Here is a 24,943-nt window from a genome sequence, read left to right as displayed (position 1 = left end):
TCCTCTTCCTGGGCAAAAATGAAGCTTCTGTGGAACAGATTTGCAAGGCTGCAACTTGGTTCTCTCTACACACTTTTTCAAAATTCTATAAATTTGATACCTGTGCCTTGGCTGAGGCTTCTTTTGGGAGAAAGGTTCTTCAAGCAGTGGTGCCTTCCGTTTAGGTTCCCTGTCTTGTCCCTCCCTTATCATCTGTGTCCTCTAACTTGGGTATTGATTCCCAATAGTAATTAGAGATAATTCGTGGACTCACCGTGTCATTGGAAAGAAAACTAAATTTATGCTTACCTGATAAATTTATTTATTTCTTGACACGGTGAGTCCACGGCCCGCTTTTTTTTATTAGACAGTTTTTTTTTCTGTTAGAAACCTCAGGCACCTCTGCACCTTGCGTTACTTCCTTTCTCTCCTTTTTCCTTTGCTCGAATGACTGGTGTTGGAGGGAAGGGAGGTGATACTTAACAGCTTTGCTGTTGTGCTCTTTAATTCCTCCTGCTGGCCAGGAGTGATATTCCCAATAGTAATTAGAGATGATTCGTGGACTCACCGTGTCAAGAAATAAATACATTTATCAGGTAAGCAAAGATTTCGTTTTTCGTCTTCTGGGGATGGGAGATGGCACTAAAAGGGTTAAGGAGCCTCTCTGCAACATATGTGGGACATGTATATCCTTTAGAAGGATATTTTAGGCAGGATGCAGGCACTTTATGGTGACAGGAGACTAGGGGTTAATATAGAATCCCCTGAGTTTTTAGGCTCATGTGTTAAAGTTCAGAAGCCCCTAAGGGGGTTAATGACACCTCAAAATTTTTATTCATATGTATTTTTCTGTTGGGTGCGTGTAGCTCTTTAAGGGCTTAGCATTCACAGTTTTTGAGACAATTTCTGTGTGCGCGCTATTACTTTTGGCTGCGCAATTGTTATGGGGATTGTTTGTGCTTCGCTCACTCCATTTCTGGGATCCCTAGTGAAGGGCACCATTGCTTATGAGGAGTCTTCGTGGGATTTGGAGACTTTGCTGGTGGCGTGTTACAACTGATAGAATTAAGCGCAAAGTAGTAATTTTCGCGCTTCATTCCCATGCTGCTGCCGTGTCCCCGCCTCCTTCACTATGAAGGAGATGTGGCGCCATTTTAGTCTCTTGCCGGGCCCGGTCATGTGACCCCGCATTTTTCAGTCTACTTCGATTGTGAACCGATCCTTCCGGCGCATTATACTTCTGTCTCTATGAGAAGTAGTATAGATGGAAACGCTTCTTCCAAAGTCATTATGGAGAACGTTCATTATATACCTATGTAAAAGTTATATTATGAGCATCTATTTATTTAATAAATCTCTGTTACCCTATTCTGGGTTTGCAATAGCGTCCCTTAATTAACTGATTTAAAGTGACAGTTTGTTTTTTCTACTATAATATTAAAATATTATATTTGGATTTATATTACCGCTCAGTTATTTTTTGGAAAAGAATTCTGTTTGATTCTTAGACACTAAATATTGCTTCAAATATGCAATTGTGGGCTTTTACTTTGCTGGATCTCTTGATATAGAGAGAGTGCGTTGCCTCTGAGCCCAATGTCACCCAGGATTATGCTGTTTAGGTAATGCCACAGCCTTTTCCTTAAACATCCCAAGCCTCTGTGGTGTCACATGCAGTGCCCTGCGGTTCCTCGTTATCTCCTAGAAGAGTTATTTGTATGCAAAATTCTGCAGCTCAGATATCTTCTGGGTATCTGTGGCATTGTTTCAGATAGGAAGGTTTCTGTTCCACCTACAGCTACCCAGATGGCCCATCCTCATAGGTCTGATGAGGAGGATATGTCGGTAATCTCTGAGGGTGATATCTCAGATTTAGACAGTATAATTCCTTCATTTGATGCTGAAGTGTGAACCTTCAGATTTAAGCCTGGACACCTTTGTGTATTGTTAAAGGAGGTTTTGGCTACTTTGGACAGCTCCGATAGTCTACCCCTACGCTGCTCTGAATGCACCTGATCCCGCATGATCTCAGAAGTTTAGCAGTGCCAGGCCTGGTCAGTACCTGGGTGAGTGACCACCTAGGAACACAAGGTGCGGTAGTTTACACCTTTTAGTGTCAACACTAAAGAATATAGTAAATTATAAATACTAGGATTCCACTGTGGAAGTTTTCCTGTCCCAGACTGTGCTAGGAGATTTTTTTTTACAGGAATGGGAGAATTCAGGGATTCCTTTTTCCCCGTCTCCTGTCGCTGTTTCCATGAAATATTATGGAGCACGGTGCCTAAAGTAGAAGAGGCCTTTTCTACTCTGGCTACGAGAACTACGATCCCTAGAGAGAATAACTGCTCATTTAAGGATTAATGGAAGTGAGGCATCTTATTGGTGCAACGCCTTGTCTGATTTCATTTTGGCCAAGACTCCTTTTGGAGGAGATCCAGTTCAAATTATTTTCTTCTAATTCTACATGCACATTTAGCTGGGAGCCAATATATCTGCCTTCGCTGTGCTAGCCCGCGGGGCGTTGTGGCTGAATTCTTGGTCAGTGGATTTTTCCTATGAGTCCAAACTTCTGACGATTCCTTACAAGGGTAAGACCTTGTTTGGTCCTGATCTGACAGGAATATTTCTGAATTTACGGGTGAAAAAGGGTCTTTTCTACCACAAGAAAGAATAGACATAAAGGACCTCAGAGTAGAACCCTTCAGCTGAGCTAAATCGGCATAAAGGGTTTGCCCCCGATCCTGGGATCGGAACAAGTGGGGGGTTGAATGTCTGTTTTTTTTCTTCAAACTTGAATACGAGATGTGCCAGATTGACTGTGGACATAGTATTTCAGGGTTACTAAATAGAATTCCTACCTTTCTTCCAGAGGCAGGCTCCTCCTCTTTCTTTTATCTGCGGACCAGATAACAGGCATTTTCGAATTGCGTTGAATAGTTCCAGTTCCTGTAAGGGAATAGGGTCTAGAATTTTATTAATTTTGGTTCATGGTTTCCGAAACAGAGGGAATTTTTCGTTCTATTCTAGACCTAAAATGTCTTAAGTTTTTTTAAGGGTACCGTACTTACAAATGGAAACCATTGGTTCCATTCTTCCTTTGGTCCAAAAGGGTCAGTTCTAGCTGAACATAGACCCGGGGGAGGAGTATCTTCAAGTTCTTGAGATTTGCCTTTCTGTCAAACTTGTTCAGTTTGTGGCTTTTCCCTTTGGCTTTGCCAGGGCTTCCTGTGGGGGCTATTTTGGCAGTGATAAGGTTTCGGGGTGTTGTTGTGGCGCCCTTACTGGACGACATAAGGGTTCATGCGCTTTATTTTCCACAAGTAAGATCTCATACAGAGATCTTGTTGTCTTTTTCTTCTTTCCCATGGATGGGACGTGAATCAGAAAATGAGTTCCTTGTTCCTGTTACAGGGGTAGTTTTCTTAAGGACCATAATAGTTTCCCTATTTCTAAAAAATTTCTGTCAGAGGTCAGAAAATCAAAGATTGTTTCCTCCTTCCTGTCTCCGAAGTTTAGTGTTCGGTCTTCAGTGGCTCAATGTTTGGAGGTAACTGGTTTGATGGTCGCTTCATTGAACTTCATTCCCTTTGTTCGATTCCATCTGAGAATTCTGCTGTTAGGCGTAGATCTAGATCTGTCTTTATGGGATTTTCTCCCATGGTGGTTTGTTCAGGAGTTTTTGTCTCAGGACACATGCTTCCTGAGACCTTCTTGGGTAATAGTGACCATGGATGCCAGCCTGTTGGGCTGGGGACTATGGATTCAAGAGGAGTCTACTCTCCTCATAACCATCTTGGAGTAGAGAGTGATCTACATTGCTCTGATGGCTTGGCATCAGTTGTCTTTGGCCCGTTCTTCAGATTCTGGGTTATCAATCACCTGCAAGGAATCTGGAGTTTCTTAGCCATGATAGAAATAGCGTGGATTGTTCAGTGAGGGGAGGCTCGCAGTTGCTGTCTGTATGTCATCCACATTCCAGGAGTGGATACTGGGAGCAGACTTCTTGAGCAGTCAGACATTTCTTCCTGGGAAGTGGACGCTCTTACCAGAGGTGGGTGCTGGATGTGGATTAGATGGCAGTACGCCAAGCTTCCAAGGTATGTTTTAAGGTCAAGAGATCTGCAGGTTGCCCTGATAGATACTCCTTCAGACCTCAGTCTGACAAACCTGTTTCCTCAGTTTTCTCTTCTTCAACGATTCTTTGATCGTATCAAATGAGAGAGAGCATGAATATTTTCAATAGTTCCCGCATGTTCTTGCAGGATCTGGTATGCAGACCTTGTGGAGTTGTCATATCTCCCACATTGGAGATTGTCTCTGAGGAAGGACCTTCTATTTCAGGGTCCATTCCTTCATTCTATTTCGTTTCTCTGAAGCTCTATGCTGGAAATGTAATGCTTAGTTCTGTATAAGCAGGGTTTTTCTGAATCGGTCATTGAAACAATGCTTCGGGATTGCAAGCCAGTTCTGGTAACTTTTACCATAAGGCGTAAATTCCTTATTGGTGTTAATCCAAGGGCTGCTCTTGGAAGTAGGGTCAGGATTCCTTGGATTTTGTCGTTTATTCAGGTAGGTCTGGAGAAGGGTTTGTCAGTCAGTTTTCTAAAGGGTCAGATTTCTGCATTACCCTTTTTGTTGCACAAGTTTCTGGTGGATGTGCCACATGTGTGAACTTTTTGTCAGGACCTGGTTAGTGTCAGGCTTGTGCTTAAGTCTGTTGTTCCATCCTTGGAGTCTTAGACTTGTTCTTAAGGGTTTGCTACTGGCTCTGTTTGAGCCTTTGCCTTTCATAGATATTAAGTTATCTTGGAAGATTTTCTTTCCTTTTGCTTCTCCTCTGAGAGTTTTGGAATTCGTCTTATCTTATTTTCGAATATGGCAGTTTTTCGTCCTAAGTGGTTTTGAATAGAAATATTAATTGGGAACGTGTTCCTTCTTTCTGTCCTAATCCTTATTATATTAAGGATCTTTTGTTGCACATCTTCGTTGTTGTGCGTTCTTTACTCGTCTGGTGTCTAGGGTTTTTCGCCAGTCTTCTGCCCTGTTTGTTTGTTTTTTCTGGAAAGCTTAAAAGTCTGAAAGCTTCTGCTACTTTTTTTCTCTGGTTGAGAAGTATAATTAGTTTTGTTTATGAGACTGCTGGTCAGCAGCCTTCTGAGAGAATTGTAGCTCATTCCACGAGGGCTGTCTCCTTTTCTTGGGTTTTCAAGATAAAGTTTCTCTGGAACAGATTTGCAAGGCTGCAGTTGAGTCTTCTTTGCATACTTTCCAAATTTGTTTCTTTTGCCTCGGCTGAGGTTTCTTTTGCGAGAAAGGTTCTTTAAGCGCTGGTGCCTTCTGTTTAGGTCTGCATGTCTTGTTCTCCCTAGTCATTTGTGTCCTCTAGCTTGGGTATTGGTTCCCAACAGTAATTAATGATGTCGTGGACTCACCATATCTTAGGAAAGAAAACAAAATTTATTCTTACTTGATAAAACGTATTTATTTCCGGATATGGTGAGTCCACGACCCCACCCATTTTTATTACAACAGTTATTTTTGACTAAACGTCAGGGACCTCTACACCTTTGTATTATTCCTTTTTTCCATTTCCTTTCAGTTGAATGACTGGGGTTTGTGGGAAGGGAAGTGATACCTTACAGCTTTGCTGTGGTGCTCTTTGCCTCCTCCTGCTGGCCAGGAGTGATATTTATTTTGATGACGTTGTGGACTCACCATATCACCATAAATACATTTATCAGATAAGAATACATTTGTTTATTATTGTGGTGTGGTGCTAGACTTAGTTTATATATGTGCAGTAGCTTTCTGTCTCACCATATTAGCTTAAGCCTTTGCTGCCGGGTGAGCAAGCAATGTATTGGTTTGCAGACCCATTGGCAGATAACTTGTTAGACTGAACCTAAGCAGAATGCACTTTATCACCACAGGAACCTACGGCAGATCTTCCAGTCGCTCCCGCCATTTATAGATATTCTCCTTCTTTTGCTCTTCTTCATGGTTATTTTCGCCATATTGGGTAAGAGTTTTCCTGGTGTTTTTTAACCTTTTAACATCTCAAGAGATATGTTATGATTTACAGTGTTCTGATTTATTGTATTCATAATAGTAATGCATATAACATAAGTACATTAAGTAAATATAATTGAACGAAAGGACCAGATATCCCTTTTCTTGTTGGAGCTTAAAAACTAAATGGAGATTTGAGTTGGAGACGAAAGGTGAAGGTATTAAATGGTGGCTTTTTTTTTCTATGGCAGTATGGGTTGTATAAATTGACGGATGGTCTTCTCTGATTTAATATACACTGTGTGCAGAATTATTAGGCAAATGAGTATTTTGACCACATCATCCTCTTTATGCATGTTGTCTTACTCCAAGCTGTATAGGCTCGAAAGCCTACTACCAATTAAGCATATTAGGTGATGTGCATCTCTGTAATGAGAAGGGGTGTGGTCTAATGACATCAACACCCTATATCAGGTGTGCATAATTATTAGGCAACTTCCTTTCCTTTGGCAAAATGGGTCAAAAGAAGGACTTGACAGGCTCAGAAAAGTCAAAAATAGTGAGATATCTTGCAGAGGGATGCAGCACTCTTAAAATTGCAAAGCTTCTGAAGCGTGATCATCGAACAATCAAGCGTTTCATTCAAAATAGTCAACAGGGTCGCAAGAAGCGTGTGGAAAAACCAAGGCGCAAAATAACTGCCCATGAACTGAGAAAAGTCAAGCGTGCAGCTCCCAAGATGCCACTTGCCACCAGTTTGGCCATATTTCAGAGCTGCAACATCACTGGAGTGCCCAAAAGCACAAGGTGTGCAATACTCAGAGACATGGCCAAGGTAAGAAAGGCTGAAAGACGACCACCACTGAACAAGACACACAAGCTGAAATGTCAAGACTGGGCCAAGAAGTATCTCAAGACTGATTTTTCTAAGGTTTTATGGACTGATGAAATGAGAGTGAGTCTTGATGGGCCAGATGGATGGGCCCGTGGCTGGATTGGCAAAGGGCAGAGAGCTCCAGTCCGACTCAGACGCCAGCAAGGTGGAGGTGGAGTACTGGTTTGGGCTGGTATCATCAAAGATGAGCTTGTGGGGCCTTTTCGGGTTGAGGATGGAGTCAAGCTCAACTCCCAGTCCTACTGCCAGTTTCTGGAAGACACCTTCTTCAAGCAGTGGTACAGGAAGAAGTCTGCATCCTTCAAGAAAAACATGATTTTCATGCAGGACAATGCTCCATCACACGCGTCCAAGTACTTCACAGCGTGGCTGGCAAGAAAGGGTATAAAAGAAGAAAATCTAATGACATGGCCTCCTTGTTCACCTGATCTGAACCCCATTGAGAACCTGTGGTCCATCATCAAATGTGAGATTTACAAGGAGGGAAAACAGTACACCTCTCTGAACAGTGTCTGGGAGGCTGTGGTTGCTGCTGCAAGCAATGTTGATGGTGAACAGATCAAAACACTGACAGAATCCATGGATGGCAGGCTTTTGAGTGTCCTTGCAAAGAAAGGTGGCTATATTGGTCACTGATTTGTTTTTGATTTGTTTTTGAATGTCAGAAATGTATATTTGTGAATGTTGAGATGTTATATTGGTTTCACTGGTAAAAATAAATAATTGAAATGGGTATATATTTGTTTTTTGTTAAGTTGCCTAATAATTATGCACAGTAATAGTCACCTGCACACACAGATATCCCCCTAAAATAGCTATAACTAAAAACAAACTAAAAACTACTTCCAAAAATATTCAGGTTTGATATTAATGAGTTTTTTGGGTTCATTGAGAACATGGTTGTTGTTCAATAATAAAATTAATCCTCAAAAATACAACTTGCCTAATAATTCTGCACTCCCTGTATATATATATATTACACAGTAATAAAATGCAAGATATAAAGATGTAGTCAATGCAAAGACTAAACTAAAAATAACGTAGCTGATTTTTTAAAATTATATTATTTGTTTTAATAATAAAGAAATAAGTGTAAAGTTTTAGTTTCTGTAAAGTAGTGGTGCAGATATGTTGGGACCTTGGTCTCCCTTATCTGTCCTGCTGGGGACAATTTAAAGTTTAACAGGGTTTAACGTTTGTTTAATATACTCCACACAGCCATTGTGTGCATACTTTAAGATCTCCATAATTGTCCTTAGCAGAAGATTAGATAAGAAGAAACCTAGGTTTCAACATAGATACTAGGAATTGAAAAGCCTATAATTTTCAGAGTTCAATTACAGGAAAAGGGACCAAATAAATAATGAAAGCATATTGGAAAGTTTTTACTACACATAATTAAACATTGTATACAATCTGAAAGTGGTTAATGTCCGTCTTCAGATAGCATTTAAACATTTGCAAACAGGAAAGTATCAGAGGATGGAAGATTTGCAGCTTAAGCACAACACAAGAAAGTTGTGTACTTTTAACTGGTTTCCCATGTCCCGTACAATAAAGATTATCAGAATAGGAGAGAATATAGTTGAGTCCCTCAAATGTATTTAAAAAAGTTGGAACAGGATAGCTAGGTATTCTGTAGTGCAGGCTCACATGAGTGCGTCTGCAGCTGTACTTTTAAAAATCAACTACTGTTTCATATCAGTCGTGGTTTAAAATCTGCCCAAACAAGAAAGTTTTGGTGAGATTGATTAACACTGTTCTTGTGCACTTAATTGTGCAAGAGCAGGGGACAGGATTGCACAAGAGTCCTACATTTTACAATGCGATGCTGTATTGCAAGTGGTGATTGCAGGCATGTAGTTTCTCTACTTGATAATTTTTCCCCTAAGAGGGGGTTGCATGCTGAAATGCTATGCAAATTGTTACACAGTGTTTCTAGCACCACAAATTACAAACTAGGCTATATTTCTTTGCCTTGGCATATCTATTTTATCTCATATGAGATGTGTTAATTGTAATCTGAAGTAGTTTACAGACACCAGTTAAGGAGAGAGTTTTTGCACTGAGCTGTGTAAAATGTTGTAAACTCGGCTAAATATACCTCTCTGGCGGGAGTGGAACATGCACACTTTTCAGAGGTATTTTACAACAAAAACATGCAAAATATGTTGTATAAGTTGTATTGTAATGCTATTTTATTTACCATAATTTCAAACATTTTATGTGGAGATTAAAGGAACATGAAACCCAAAATTTTTCTTTCATGATTCAGATTGGAGGGTTCTTTAAACTTTTTCCTCAAGACCCAGTGTTATAACCTTTGCGACCTGATTTTTATACTTTGTCTAAAAAATGTCTGAAGTAATATACAACTAGATAGCGGCAATATTTGGCAAAGTGACTAAAATTTTGTAAAAGGTAATAATACACACACTCTCATACAAGACACACACACACCACTCAAACAAGTTGTGACCCAGCAGATATTGTGTTGTGACCCAGTAATAGGTCCCGACCCGTGTTTTGAAGAACTCTGAGATGGAGCGCGTAATTTTAAACAACTTTCCAATTTACTTCCATTATCTATTTTACTTCATTCTCTTGGTATCCTTTATTTAAAAAGTAGAAATGCACTACTGGAGCTAGCTGAACACATTGCTAAGCCTATGATGATAAGTATATATGTGGAGCCACCGATTGGCAGCTAGCTCCATGCTCCTGAGCCTACTATGTTTTTCAACAAAGGGTACAAAGAGAACAAATCAAATTAGATAATAGAAGCAAATTAGAAAGTTTATTATAATGTATGCTCTATCTAAATCATGAAATTTACTTTTGGGATTTCCTGTCCTTTTAAATAGTGAAATATCCATTTAAACCAAAAATGTTGGATATATCAAAAAAGCAACAATTAAACTTCTTAAATATATATTTTTTTGCATGGCATTAAAATAATTATATATATATTTTTAGTGTTGAATTACAAAAAGTCTGCATAGAAAAAATGTGTTCTAAGCATTTACCACTATAATTTTGTTAGTAATATTTGCAGGGGTTTTCCAACAGGAAAATTCCCCTTGAAAAAATCTATTGAGTAATGTTTTATCTTCTTTTCATAAGATAGTGAGAGACCATAAGACATTACATGGGATTGCACTCCTTTCCACTATGAAGAGGCAGAAACACCCCAACCAGAGCTCTAATCCCTCATACTCTCCACAAACCCCATAGTCAAATTTTTGCCTCCAAGACGGAGTGAGGTGAATTCTGAAATGCTGATCTACACATCATTGATAGGAATTCTCTAATCAAGCTGAAACCCACTTTAACTCCAGAGTGGCTCCTGTACAAATGGGGGGGGGGGGGGTCATTTCAGACCTCTGCAGTTATCTCTTCTTCAACAATGTGATGGAGATTACGAAGACCTGTTTCAAAAGATACTATTGGTTCACTAGACAATCTTTGATGTGACGAAGACCAGCCTATGAGGTTTGGGGGGGGGGCAGCCTGGATGACTCCAAGAGCACAGGAAGTTTAGTCTTCTTTCCATGCAAGATCAACATTCTGGAACTCTGTGCATTTTTCAGATTCACACATCCTCAGTCAGGAGTCTTACATTCGATTCCAGTCAGACAGTGTTGCAGTAGTAGCTTACCTAAATCATCAGGGTGATTTCAGCTATGCTTATCTCAGGAGTGAACAGCTGGGAGGTAGACTTTAAATTGCCAGCGCCTTCACCTCGGGGAGAGGTCTCTGAACCAGAAGGTATCTTATAGTGAATGGTAGGGGTTTGCTGTATACAGACCTTATGTCCTTTAGACTGAGTCAAAAGCTACCCTGATACTGTGAAGGTCTTGGGATCCCAAGCAGATCTTAATGATGACCTAGTAGCTCCCTGGTCGTTCAGTCCACTATACGTATTTCCTCAATTTGTGTTGCTATCCAGAGTGATAGCAAGGATAAAGCAAAGAATACGCTTCAGTGATTATGATAGCTCCAGCTTGGCCTTGCAGGATTTGGTATGCAAGCCTGATTAATTTAAATCTTTTTATTTCAAGCTTTCAATAACAAAACAAAAACATTCATGTATCATTATATTCAATAAACCTAAAATATTAAACAATATGACATACATTTAAAATCCAATCCATATATATTCTCCAATAAAAGAAACCCTAATGCGGACCTGTTTCAAATGTCCTCTTCTCACCTTACCACCTTTCTCAATGTCTCTTTTATCATCAGGCTCTTAAACCTTTGTCTTTGGCAGCTTGGTGATTGAATGCCTATTTTGGCTAAGAGCCTTATCTGTTAAGGTTATTTATGCCTTAATTTAAAGGGACATAAAACACTTTCCAATTTAATCTATTATCAATTTTGCTTAATTCTCCTGGTTTCCTTTAAAGGAGCAGAACTGCGCTTCTGGGTGCTAGCTGAACTCATCGGTAAGCCAATGACTAGCTGCCAGCTCCAGATCCTACCTAGGTATGCTTTTCAATAAAGGATACCAACACAGCAAAGCAAATTAAAAAAGTAAATTGGAAGGTTGTTTAAAATTGTATACTGTATCCAAATCATGAAAGACTATTTTTGCGTTTCATGTCCCTTTTAAGCCAGAAATCAATTCACTAGGTGTAACTACCACAAGATAGGGAAAAAAATTTGGCTGGACCTCTAAGAAATGTTACCATTGGTACTCTTTTTGAATTCCTAGCGTTCTGAAGTTTCTCCAGACTGTTTGGAAGAAGGGCTTATTAGGCAGTTCTCTTAAAAGTCAGATTTCGGTCTGATGTTCTTCACAAGTTGGATGTGGTAAGAGCCACAAAACCATTCAGATTTTCTTCTTCCTTTTTTATCCATTTCTCTCCACCATGCAAGAGCAACAAGGCCACAGCAGTTACTTTAGCTGCTTGGATTAAAGCCTTAATTTTTAATTGTAAGGCTCCCCCTCAACACATTCCTGCTTATTCCACTAGAGCAGTTTCTAGTTCTTGGGTCTTTCCTAATGAGGCCTCTATAGACCAGATTTTGTAAGGCTGCCACCTGGTCTTCTCTGCTTATCTTTACTAAGTTGTATCATTTTGAGGTGTTTGCCTCCTCTGAGGTTTCTTTTGGCAGGAAAGTACTGTGGGCCGTAGTGCCTGATCAGTAACACACCTGACTTACCTGTCATGTTCCCCATTACATGGTGGGCATCACTACTTGCGTATAAGATACCACATGTGAAGTCTTGTAGACTCTCACCATCTTATGAAAGAAAATAAGCGTCCACAAGCCCCACCCTTCTAATTTCTGTTTAGTTGGTGGAAGGACTTGTTTTGCAATTCATTTACCCCACATTTTTCCTTTCTTGCTTTTCTAGTTTTCCTCCTCTACTTGGCTATATGTATGACTGTGGGAGAGTGGGAAGGATTTATGCTCTGGTATTTTGTGGTGTTTTTGCCTCCTCTTAGTGGACTGGACTAGATATGATAAAAAAAAAAAAAAAACTTTTTTATTTATTTTTTTAGGTAATTTTAAAAGATAATGGATGGCTAAGTTAGCCTTTATATTTAAAACCATTACACCGTTTCATTCTAACTCTATTGCTTTGTGTTTTCTTAGGTTTTTACTTGTTTTCTCCTAATCCATCTGATCCTGTGAGTATTAGCTGTGGTCTTTAAAGTACAATTTCTATCATTATGCTTTTTCTGATATGTGCCAGTTGTTATAGTGTTCACTTTTGAATATAGGGGCATATTTATGATTGTGCGAGCGGACATGATCCGATATAGCGGATCATGTCCGCTGCACACCGATAAATGCCAACAGCATACGCTCTCGGCATTTATCACAGCAGATTCGCGGTCAATCAACCAGATCGTATTTGATCGGGTTGATTTCTGTCGATTTCTGTCCGCCGCCTCAGAGCAGGTGGACAGGTTATGGAGCAGTGGTCTTTAGACCGCTGCTTCATAACTTCTGTTTCCAAAGATTTGATATAATTTACATAGTCAATTACACCTTGCCATTGCAGAGCTTTACCTATATGCCATCGGGTCAGTAACTTGTTAATAGTTTAAACATCATGGCGCAATAAAGCGCTGATTTAGCTAATCATATGGCTGTAGATCACTGTTTAACTGTGTACCTCCCATGTCTTAATATGTTTAGTTTTCAAAGCAGCTAAGACACTTTTAAAACATTTACAGTGAGTTGACAGCGGTTGATACAGTTGGAGGCCCTTATTCCACCTAGAGTCCTTAATGTTAACGGACGGAGAACTTCAGAAAAAAAGCCCCAAACTCACATTAGTGTTTTAAGGCAAAGCAGGTCAAAGTTGCGAGGCAAGTCTATCGAGTAAAGTAATATAGCTTGATCCTGTTGGGTATTATTAGAGTAAAAGTATTTGAGTAAGAGTAAATTAGTAGCTCCCCAGCCGTGAATATGTGCGCCTGGGAGGCCGTAAATCAATTCCCTAATTGAATGAATTGGGGAGGGGTGTGGTGCTATTAAAGAAAAAAGATATCTAAGCTTAAGCCACAGCGTTTGGTAGTCTTTTAAGCTGATTAGTGCAGTGAGGTGGGACCCAAAGTAGATTCTCCAGTGCTTCCTAGGCTGGAAGTGAGGCCTGCTCCAACTTTCTCCTTCTAGTAGGTGGAAGATGAGAGCTGAGGCATGAGATAGCATTGCCGCCTCATAATAGAGCTGGACATTGAAGAGACCAATACCCCCATGTCAAATGGATTTTGTAGAATACGAGCAGCAATATGTTGTCTCTTGTTATGCCATACACAACTGTTGAAAAGGTACTGGAATTTATAAGGAAGAGCTACTGGCACTTTTAGGGGTAAACATCAAAGTCAATTTGGGTAACAGCATAATTTTTATGGCAGCAACTCGTCACAACCAAGAGATCTCATCATATCTTCTTAAATGTAACTTTGTCTTCATGTCCTTAAGCAAAGGACCACTTAAATAAGTATGTTTGTTTGTTTTTTGTCATTTTTACAGTTCTCTAGGTGATATCTCTATAGGTCCATTAGGAAAATAGTCAAATCATTGGCAAATAAGGCAAGTTTTTGTTCTGCTTCATGAAGAATGAGGCCTTGGATTTTCTCAGATTGTCTAATTGCCGCAGCGAACAGCTCAATGACTAAAGCAAACAGGAGAGGGGACAGCCTTGTTGTGTACCTTTACTAATTGCAATAGGAGAACAGAAGCCAACACCTTTAACAATAGACGGAGTAATATATAAGGCCTTATGTTCTCTACTAAAAGAATCATGGATTACAAATACTTTGGAAGTACGGAAAATATATTCCCACCTCAACTTATCAAAAGCCTTTTCAGCGTCTAGTAAAAGGGTAAGGAGGTTTAGACCCATATATGCCACCTCAAAAGATATATTTAATAGATGGAGAGTATTGTCCGTTCCTTGCCTACCCATGACACTTGATCAAGACTAATTATTGATGGCAAGTGATGCCCTAATCGAGTGGTTAATATTTTAGCATATATTAACATCTACAGTTATAAGAGAGATTGGTCTGTAACTTTCGCACAGTGATGACTATTTCTCCAACATTGGTGTGTTCGGTCCACGGCGTCATCCTTACTTGTGGGAATATCTCTTCCCCAACAGGAAATGGCAAAGAGTCCCAGCAAAGCTGGCCATATAGTCCCTCCTAGGCTCCGCCCACCCCAGTCATTCTCTTTGCCGTTGCACAGGCAACATCTCCACGGAGATGGTTAAGAGTTTTTGGTGTTTAAATGTAGTTTTTTATTCTTCTATCAAGTGTTTGTTATTTTAAAATAGTGCTGGTATGTACTATTTACTCTGAAACAGAAAAGGATGAAGATTTCTGTTTGTGAGAGGAAGATGATTTTAGCAGACAGTAACTAAAATCGATTGCTGTTTCCACATAGGACTGTTGAGATGAAGTAACTTCAGTTGGGGGAAACAGTTAGCAGACTTTTCTGCTTAAGGTATGACTAGCCATATTTCTAACAAGACCATGTAATGCTGGAAGGCTGTCATTTCCCCTCATGGGGACCGGTAAGCCATTTTCTTAGTCAAGCAAACAGAATAAAGGGCTTAATATGGGCTATAAAACTGGTAGACACTTTTATGGGCTAAATCGATTGCTTTATTTGGGCATTTTATACATGTTTATGCTGATAATTCACATTTATAAACTTGGGGAACGTTTTTTAACGGCAGGCACTATGTTTAGACACCTTTTCCAGTCAGGGAGGGCCTTCCTAGTTGTAGGCTGAGCCTCATTTTCGCGCCATTACTGCGCAGTTGTTTTTTGAGAGCAAGACATGCAGATGCATGTGTGAGGATCTGAAAGTAGCTGGAAAAGTTTCTAGAAGGCGTCACTTGGTATCGTATTCCCCTCTGGGCTTGGTTAGGTCACAGCAAAGGCTATAGCTGGGACTGTATAGGGGTTAAATTTGTAAACGGCTCCGGTTCCGTTATTTTAAGGGTTAAAGCTCTGAAAATTGGTGTGCAATACTCTTAATGCTTTAAGACACTGTGGTGAAATTTTGGTAATTTTTGAACAATTCCTTCATACTTTTTCACATATTCAGTAATAAAGTGTTTTCTGTTTAAAATTTAAAGAGACAGTAACGGTTTTGTTTTAAAACGTTTTTTGTGCTTTATTGACAAGTTTAAGCCTGTTTAACATGTCTGTGCCTTCGGATAAGCTATGTTCTATATGTATGAAAGCCAATGTGTCTCCCCATTTAAATTTGTGTGATAATTGTGCCATAGCGTCCAAACAAAGTAAGGACAGTACTGCCACAGATAATGAAATTGCCCAAGATGATTCCTCAGATGAGGGGAGTAAACATGATACTACATCATCTCCTACTGTGTCTACACCAGTTTTGCCCACGCAGGAGGCCCCTAGTACATCTAGCGCGCCAATGCTTATTACCATGCAACAATTGACGGCTGTAATGGATAACTCCATAGCAAATATTTTATCCAAAATGCCTACATATCAGAGAAAGCGCGATTGCTCTGTTTTAAACACTGAAGAGCAGGAGGGCGCTGATGATAATTGTTCTGTCATACCCTCACACCAATCTGAAGTGGCCATGAGGGAGGTTTTGTCAGATGAGGAAATTTCAGATTCAGGAAAAATTTCTCAACAAGCTGAACCTGATGTTGTGACATTTAAATTTAAATTAGAACATCTCCGCGCACTGCTTAAGGAGGTGTTATCTACTCTGGATGATTGTGACAACTTGGTCATTCCAGAGAAATTATGCAAGATGGACAAGTTCCTAGAGGTTCCGGTGCACCCCAACGCTTTTCCTATACCCAAGCGGGTGGCGGACATAGTGAATAAGGAGTGGGAAAAGCCCGGCATACCTTTTGTTCCCCCCCCCTATATTTAAGAAATTATTTCCTATGGTCGACCCCAGAAAGGACTTATGGCAGACAGTCCCTAAGGTCGAGGGGGCAGTTTCTACTCTAAACAAACGCACTACTATTCCTATCGAGGATAGTTGTGCTTTCAAAGATCCTATGGATAAAAAATTGGAGGGTTTGCTTAAGAAGATTTTTGTACAGCAAGGTTACCTTCTACAACCCATTTCGTGCATTGTTCCTGTCACTACAGCAGCGTGGTTCTGGTTCGAGGAACTAGAAAAGTCGCTCAGTAGAGAGACTCCATATGAGGAGGTTATGGACAGAGTTCACGCACTTAAGTTGGCTAACTCTTTTATTTTAGATGCCGCTTTGCAATTAGCTAGATTAGCGGCGAAAAATTCAGGGTTTGCAATCGTGGCGCGCAGAGCGCTTTGGCTAAAGTCTTGGTCAGCGGATGTGTCATCCAAGACAAAATTGCTTAACATCCCTTTCAAAGGTAAAACTCTATTTGGACCAGAATTGAAAGAGATTATCTCAGACATCACTGGGGGAAAGGGCCACGCCCTTCCACAAGATAGGCCTTTCAAGGCCAAGAATAAGTCTAATTTTCGTTCCTTTCGCAATTTCAGGAACGGACCGGCCTCTAATTCTGCATCCTCTAAGCAAGAGGGTAATGCCTCACAACCCAAAACCAGCCTGGAAACCGATGCAAGGCTGGAACAAGGGTAAGCAGGCCAAGAAGCCTGCTGCTGCTAACAAAACAGCATGAAGGAGTAGCCCCCGATCCGGGACCGGATCTAGTAGGGGGCAGACTCTCTCTCTTTGCTCAGGCTTGGGCAAGAGATGTTCAGGATCCCTGGGCACTAGAAATAGTTTCTCAGGGTTATCTTCTGGAATTCAGGGAACTACCCCCAAGGGGAAGGTTCCACATGTCTCACTTATCCTTAAACCAAATAAAGAGACAGGCGTTCTTACATTGTGTAGAAGACCTGTTAAAGATGGGAGTGATACACCCAGTTCCAATAAAGGAACAAGGAATGGGATTTTATTCAAATCTGTTCGTAGTTCCCAAAAAAGAGGGAACTTTCAGACCAATTTTGGATTTGAAGATCCTAAACAAATTTCTCAGGGTACCATCGTTCAAGATGGAAACCATTCGAACGATTCTACCCACTATCCAGGAAGGTCAATTTATGACTACCGTGGATCTAAAGGATGCGTACCTACATATTCCTATCCACAAAGAACATCATCAGTTCCTAAGGTTCGTCTTTCTGGACAAACATTACCAGTTTGTGGCCCTCCCATTCGGGTTAGCCACTGCTCCAAGGATTTTCACAAAGGTACTAGGGTCCCTTCTAGCGGTTCTAAGACCGAGGGGCATTGCAGTAGTACCTTACTTGGACGACATTCTAATACAAGCGTCGTCCCTGTCAAAAGCAAAGGCTCATACAGACATCGTTCTGGCCTTTCTCAGATCACACGGATGGAAGGTGAACATAGAAAAAAGTTCTCTGTCTCCGTCAACAAGAGTTCCCTTCTTGGGAACAATAATAGATTCCTTAGAAATGAGGATTTTTCTGACAGAGGTCAGAAAGTCAAAACTTCTAAGCTTATGTATTTCCACCGTTTCCTCTCATTCCCAGGCTGGTAGCCAGGATCAAACAGGAGAGGGCCTCGGTGATCTTGATAGCTCCTGCGTGGCCACGCAGGACTTGGTATGCAGACCTGGTGAATATGTCATCGGTTCCACCATGGAAGCTACCTTTGAGACAGGACCGTCTTGTTCAGGGTCCATTCGAACATCCAAATCTGGTCTCCCTCCAGCTGACGGCTTGGAGATTGAACGCTTGATTCTATCAAAGCGTGGGTTTTCAGATTCTGTGATAGATACTCTGGTTCAGGCCAGAAAACCGGTAACTAGAAAAATTTACCATAAAATATGGAAAAGATATATCTGTTGGTGTGAATCCAAAGTATTCCCATGGAATAAGATAAAAATTCCTAAGATTCTCTCCTTTCTACAAGAAGGTTTGGAGAAAGGATTATCTGCAAGTTCTCTAAAGGGACAGATCTCTGCTTTATCTGTCTTACTACACAAAAGACTGGCAGCTGTGCCAGATGTTCAAGCATTTGTTCAGGCTCTGGTTAGGATCAAGCCTGTTTACAGACCTTTGACTCCTCCCTGGAGTCTAAATCTAGTTCTTTCAGTTCTTCAAGGGGTTCCGTTTGAACCTTTACATTCCATAGATATTAAGTTACTATCTTGGAAAGTTTTGTTTTTGGTTGCTATTTCTTCTGCTAGAAGAGTTTCAGAGTTATCTGCTCTGCAGTGTTCTCCGCCCTATCTGGTGTTCCATGCAGATAAGGTGGTTTTGCGTACTAAGCCTGGTTTTCTTCCAAAGGTTGTTTCTAACAAGAATATTAACCAGGAGATAGTTGTACCTTCTTTATGTCCGAATCCAGTTTCAAAGAAGGAACGTTTGTTACACAATTTGGACGTAGTCCGTGCTCTAAAATTCTATTTAGAGGCTACAAAAGATTTCCGACAAACATCTTCTTTGTTTGTTGTCTATTCTGGTAAAAAGAGAGGTCAAAAAGCGACTTCTACCTCTCTTTCCTTTTGGCTTAAAAGCATCATCCGATTGGCTTATGAGACTGCCGGACGGCAGCCTCCTGAAAGAATCACAGCTCACTCCACTAGGGCTGTGGCTTCCACATGGGCCTTCAAGAACGAGGCTTCTGTTGACCAGATATGTAAGGCAGCGACTTGGTCTTCACTGCACACTTTTGACAAATTTTACAAATTTGATACTTTTGCTTCTTCGGAGGCTATTTTTGGGAGAAAGGTTTTGCAAGCCGTGGTGCCTTCCGTTTAGGTAACCTGATTTGCTCCCTCCCTTCATCCGTGTCCTAAAGCTTTGGTATTGGTTCCCACAAGTAAGGATGACGCCGTGGACCGGACACACCAATGTTGGAGAAAACAGAATTTATGCTTACCTGATAAATTACTTTCTCCAACGGTGTGTCCGGTCCACGGCCCGCCCTGGTTTTTTAATCAGGTCTGATGAATTATTTTCTCTAACTACAGTCACCACGGTACCATATGGTTTCTCCTATATTTTCCTCCTGTCCGTCGGTCGAATGACTGGGGTGGGCGGAGCCTAGGAGGGACTATATGGCCAGCTTTGCTGGGACTCTTTGCCATTTCCTGTTGGGGAAGAGATATTCCCACAAGTAAGGATGACGCCGTGGACCGGACACACCGTTGGAGAAAGTAATTTATCAGGTAAGCATAAATTCTGTTTTCCTCTCCTTAAAGGGACACTGAACCCAAAATTTTAAGCAACTTTCTAATTTACTCCTATTGTCAAATTTTCTTCATTCTCTTCATTCTTGCTGATTGGTGGATAAATTCACCCACCAATTAACAAGTGCTGTCTAGTGTCTGAACCAAAAATTGTCTGGCTCCTTAGCTTAGATGCCTTCTTTTTCAAATAAAGATAGCAAGAGAACATAGAAAAATTGATAATAGGAGTAAATTAGAAAGTTTCTTAAAATGGCATGCTCTATCTGAATCATGAAACAATTTGGGTTCAGTGTCCCTTCAATCTGCCGTTGGATATTCAGTACAACTTCACTTGTTCTGACTGCTCTGAAAGCAGTGATGCGGGGGAATGCTGCTGATAGGATTACATAAGGCGTATGGTGTATCCCCTATTGGCTGCATCATATACCTGTCAAAAGCTAGAAAAAAGATATTTCAAATGGAGGTTGCCAGAGTACAAGTTGTAAAGGGGAAAAGAAAAAAAAAATATTTATTAGTGCAAAATGATTCTTTAAAAGAAAATAAAGTATTAGTTAGGGTTGGGCGATATGGGCAAACATTTATATTTAATCGTGATTTTCTTATAAATGACTAACACCTTAATTTTGCTATGGTAAAAAAAAAAGTCAGCATAGACCAGGTCATGTTAAGACTAAACATACCCTGATCCAAGCGCTAGTAAATTTAACTAGACTCCACAAATTGCAGAACAAGTATTCTATCCTCAAATAAAAATTGTGAGGTCTAGAAAATAATATCAAATAAATTGTGCTGGAAAATCCTCTTACGGAAATGCCACAGATATAGATGTTAGGCTACGATCTACCGATCGATACGCTGGGGTTTTCTTATCTAAATTGGGATACCACACTAGAGTGAATCTCCTGATACAATTAAATGTCCTCTCCTAAGTTGTTTAGGCCTCAATAGTAATGTGCAAAGAAAGGTAATTTGGTTAGAATTAGGAGCATAAACAGAGAAAGAAACACAGATGTTGACATCATTGATGAGAACCTAATGCCCATGAATTCTGTCCATATTTCCTATAAACGAATTAAGCTTACACTTGGGCAGGCTTCATGGGCCTATTTTCCTGTGAATTATACTACTACTTTGTATCTTCCTGTGAATTATACCAATTACTGATTGGTTATACTGACTTGGTGTGTGGCATACAACATATAATGTGTCAGTGTTACAGTATGTTAAAGGGAAAGTAAAGTCAATATTAAAATGTCCTGGTTCAGATAGAGCAGTGTTTCTCAACCACGGTTCTCAAGTACCCCCAACAAGCCATGTTTTCATTATAGCTGAACTAGTGCACAGGTGAAATAATTATCTGATCAGTAACCATGGTTACTAACTTTCTCTCACCCATCAGCTAATTATTTCACCTGTGCACTAGTTCAGCTATGAAAACATGGCCTGTTAGGGGTACGTGAGGACCGTGGTTGAGAAACACTGAGAGCATGCAGTTTTAAACAACTTTCCCCTTTACTTTGATTTTCTGATTTGCTTTGTACTCTTTTTGTTCTTTGTTGAAAGCATACCTAGGTAGTCTCAGGAGCAGCGATGCACTCCTGTGAGGTAACTGCTGATTGGTGGCTGTACATATATTTCTTTTGTCTCTGGCTCATCAGATGTGTTCAGCTAACTCCTAGGGACATTCCTGTCCTTCAACAAAAAATACCAAGAGAATGAAACACATTAGATAATCGAATTTAAAGTGGAAAGTTGTTTGAAATTGTGTTCTCTATCTGAAACAGGAAATAAAAAATGTAGGTTTCATGTCCCTTTAACATGAGTTACAATAATTAGTTTGCATGCCATACAGAGGCCAAGTTGAGATTGCCGTTGTGTTATGTGCTATAAAATATTAAAGGGACATCATTTTCATATGCTAAATCACTTACTGATGCAGCATAACTGTAAAAAGCTGCCAGGAAAATATCACCTGAACATCTCTATGTAAGAAAGGAATATATTTTACCTCACAATGTCCTCAGCTCACCAGAGTAAGTCCTTTGTAAAAAGTTATACTTTAGCTGCTGTCCAGCTGCAGGTTAAAAAAAAAAAAAAAAAGAGGAAGAAATGAACTGCAGCCAATCAGCATCAGCAGTGCTCAGGTCATGAACTATTTTACTGTGATCTCATGAGATTTCATTTAACTCTTATTAAATTTCATAGTAAACTTCCTTAAACTAAATAGGGAAATAACATGAGTGTGCATGAGGCTCACTCCCTTGCCAGTCCCGGGACAGGCATACTGATTTGCTGCTAACAATGGGGTGTGAAATTTTGAGGTAAAATATCTTCCTTTTTTACATAGAGATGTTCAGGTGATCTTTTCCAGTCAGCTTTTTACAGCTGTGCTTCATCACTTTCAAGTGTTTCAACATTTGGGTATCATGGCCCTTTAAGCCTTTTTTGAATATTGAATATTGATATTATCTTATATTTTGGATATTCTAATATGCATATATGATTTTTTGGTACATTTTCTGTTACAGTGTGTTAGCTTGGGCTTGATTTATTTTCTGTGTATTATCTTTTGTCATTTTTTTTTGTCAGTATTTCAACACACTGGAGAACAGCCTTGTTAACCTGTTTGTGCTCCTGACCACTGCTAAGTAAGTACATCTCTTTTTTTTTTTTACCCAGTGTGCTCTTTTGTTCCATGCACTAACATTAACCATGCTGTTTTACAGTTTCCCAGATGTAATGATGCCAGCTTTTTCCCTCAATCCCTGGTCCTGTATCTTCTTCATTGTTTACTTATCTATTGAGCTGTACTTCATCATGAACCTGGTGAGCATTTTCGAATAACCCACACATTTGTAATTAAATGTGGCCCATACTACAGATATCTCAAGTACTGCTGACGGGTCAGAACCTTCCACCAGTATAAGCATTTTATGCAATTATGACCTGCATATACATTTAACAGTAAAATTAAAAATGCTTCTATCTATTTAGTTGCAATTTACTAAGCCTGGGGAGGCATTTGAGTTCCTCATTACTTGTGTTGTTTTTGTAATGCTTAGAGAGAAGCTTACTGCTAGTTGTTTGTCTCCTCAGCTCCTGGCGGTTGTGTTTGATACGTTTAATGACGTTGAAAAGAAGAAATTCAAGTCTCTTTTACTGCACAAGCGTACAGCCACCCAGCACAGCTACCAACTGATTCTCAACTCGCAGGTACCCAGAGACAGAGCAGATTCATGTGGGAAGTTGTCCTCTTAAACTATCCTCCATTGGACAACATTAAACTTTCAGTGTTCAGACAGAATTGTTTTAAGAGATTTTTCATTTTGCTTCTATTATTAAATTTACTTAAAGGGAAAGTCAACCCAAAATTTATCCTAAGTCATTCCTATAAATTAGCAAACGCTTATTATTGCTAACTATAGCCCAATTTTGTAACATATCTCGGTTCCAAGTAATAGTACTTACTTTTTGTGCCTCTGCGTATTTAAAATGTCCGCCTGCCCCCTCCCCTATTTCGTCATCAGCATCGTCATCATGTGCCGATCATGCACCGATGTTACTGAAGGGGAAGTTTAAAACAGGAACTCATCATCCTAGCCGTATACCGGTATGCTTCATTTCAATGCTCCGACCGAAGTTCCAAGTATATATGGTATGTAGTTCCAAGTATATGATATATGTGCCAGATGTGCTAAATATTCACACATGTAATGTACACCTATGTAATGCTGGACATAGGACAGTGCTGGACACTGGACAGTCTGCACTAGATAGTATATGGCAGAGAAGACGAAGCAATACATAGGTGTACATTACATGTGTGAATATTTAGCACATCTGGCACATATATCATATTCTTGGAACTACATACCATATATACTTGGAACTGCGGCCGGTGCATTGAAATGAAGCGCACTGGTACGCCGCAAATATGAGACGGCTAGGATGATGAGTTCCCGTTTTAAACTTCCCCTTCAGTAACATTGACGCATTGTGCATGCGCAAAAAACACAGGAACGTGTACGATCGCAAAGTAATACGATCACACTCACATGATGACGAGACTGATGACGAAATAGGGGAGGGGGCAGGCAGAGATTTTAAACACACAGAGGCACAAAAAGTAAGTACTATTACTTGTAAACAAGATAAGTTACAAAATTGGGCTATAGTTAGCAATAATAAGCATTTGCTACTTTATAGGAATGACTTAATAAATTTTGGATTGACTGTCCCTTTAATTTTTTTTAGAAAATAGTATACCTAGGTAGGTTCAGGAGCATTAGTCAACTACTGAAATCTAACTGGTGATTTGTTAACACATTTGTGGGGATAAAACATAGTTATGTGTATGCAGTAGACCAATAATAATACCTAATGTCATTAGAGTCTGTGACAAAGACTTTACATGACTCCTTCTTTGCCCTTTCTGTGCCAATAACTCAGCCTGTCAAACCACTGACTATCTGAAGGGAAATGGGCTTTGTCTTGTAAGGGTAGAAATAAAGGTGAATTGCTAAAGTAAAACATCTGATATAAGTGAGGATGTTAAACAGCAAAGGTTCATTGTTAAGAATTTGAGTTTTAGGAGTCCAGACTGCAACATTTTTATATATATTTCTCCAACATTGGTGTGTCCGGTCCACGGCGTCATCCTTACTTGTGGGAATATTCTCTTCCCCAACAGGAAATGGCAAAGAGCACAGCAAAAGCTGCCCATATAGCCCCCCCTCTGGCTCCGCCCCCCAGTCATTCTCTTTGCCGCTCTGAACAAGTAGCATCTCCACGGAGATGGTGAAGAGTATGTGGTGTTAGTTGTAGTTTTTTATTCTTCTATCAAGAGTTTGTTATTTTAAAATAGTGCCGGTTTGTACTATTTACTCTAAAACAGAAAAGGATGAAGAGTTCTGTTTAAAAGAGGAGTATGATTTTAGCAGCAGTAACTAAAATCAATTGCTGTTCCCACGCAGGACTGTTGAGCTCAGAGAACTTCAGTTGGGGGGAACAGTTTGCAGACTTTTCTGCTCAAGGTATGACTAGTCCATTTTCTAACTAGACTTAGTAATGCTAGAAGACTGTCATTTTCCCTCTTTGGGATCGGTAAGCCATTTTCTTAGACTCATAACAGAATGAAGGCTTATTAATGGGCTATATACTGGCTGACACTATTGGGGGCTAAATCGATTGATTTATTCGATATTTATATGTTGTTTGAAGTGTTTTAAAACTTGAAAATACTTTGGTAACGTTTTTAAGCGCCAGGCAGTCCTTTAGACACCTTTTCCAGTCAGGAAGGGCCTTTCACTCTAGTAGGCAGAGCCTCATTTTCGCGCCTTAATTGCGCAGTTTCTTCTGAATGCAGTGCATGCAGCTT

General features: G+C 40.0%; 1 protein-coding gene across 3 annotated transcripts in view; it reads left to right on the top strand.

Annotated features, from left to right (window-relative positions):
• TPCN1 (two pore segment channel 1) overlaps positions 1-24,943 on the top strand; it is a 235,332-nt gene that overhangs the window by 54,675 nt on the left and 155,714 nt on the right. For all 3 annotated transcript variants that reach the window (XM_053702163.1, XM_053702161.1, XM_053702160.1), the window contains exons 7-11: positions 5,913-6,001; positions 12,494-12,528; positions 22,156-22,214; positions 22,293-22,392; positions 22,663-22,779. In XM_053702163.1, coding sequence (XP_053558138.1) covers positions 5,913-6,001; positions 12,494-12,528; positions 22,156-22,214; positions 22,293-22,392; positions 22,663-22,779 — 400 coding nt within the window. The remainder of the gene's footprint in view (positions 1-5,912; positions 6,002-12,493; positions 12,529-22,155; positions 22,215-22,292; positions 22,393-22,662; positions 22,780-24,943) is intronic.

The sequence above is a fragment of the Bombina bombina genome, chromosome 2 (assembly GCF_027579735.1).
Source record: "Bombina bombina isolate aBomBom1 chromosome 2, aBomBom1.pri, whole genome shotgun sequence".
Classification (NCBI taxonomy): domain Eukaryota; kingdom Metazoa; phylum Chordata; class Amphibia; order Anura; family Bombinatoridae; genus Bombina; species Bombina bombina.
The sequence above is the reverse complement of the archived record's forward strand: the minus strand, read 5'-3'. Positions and strand labels throughout refer to the sequence as shown.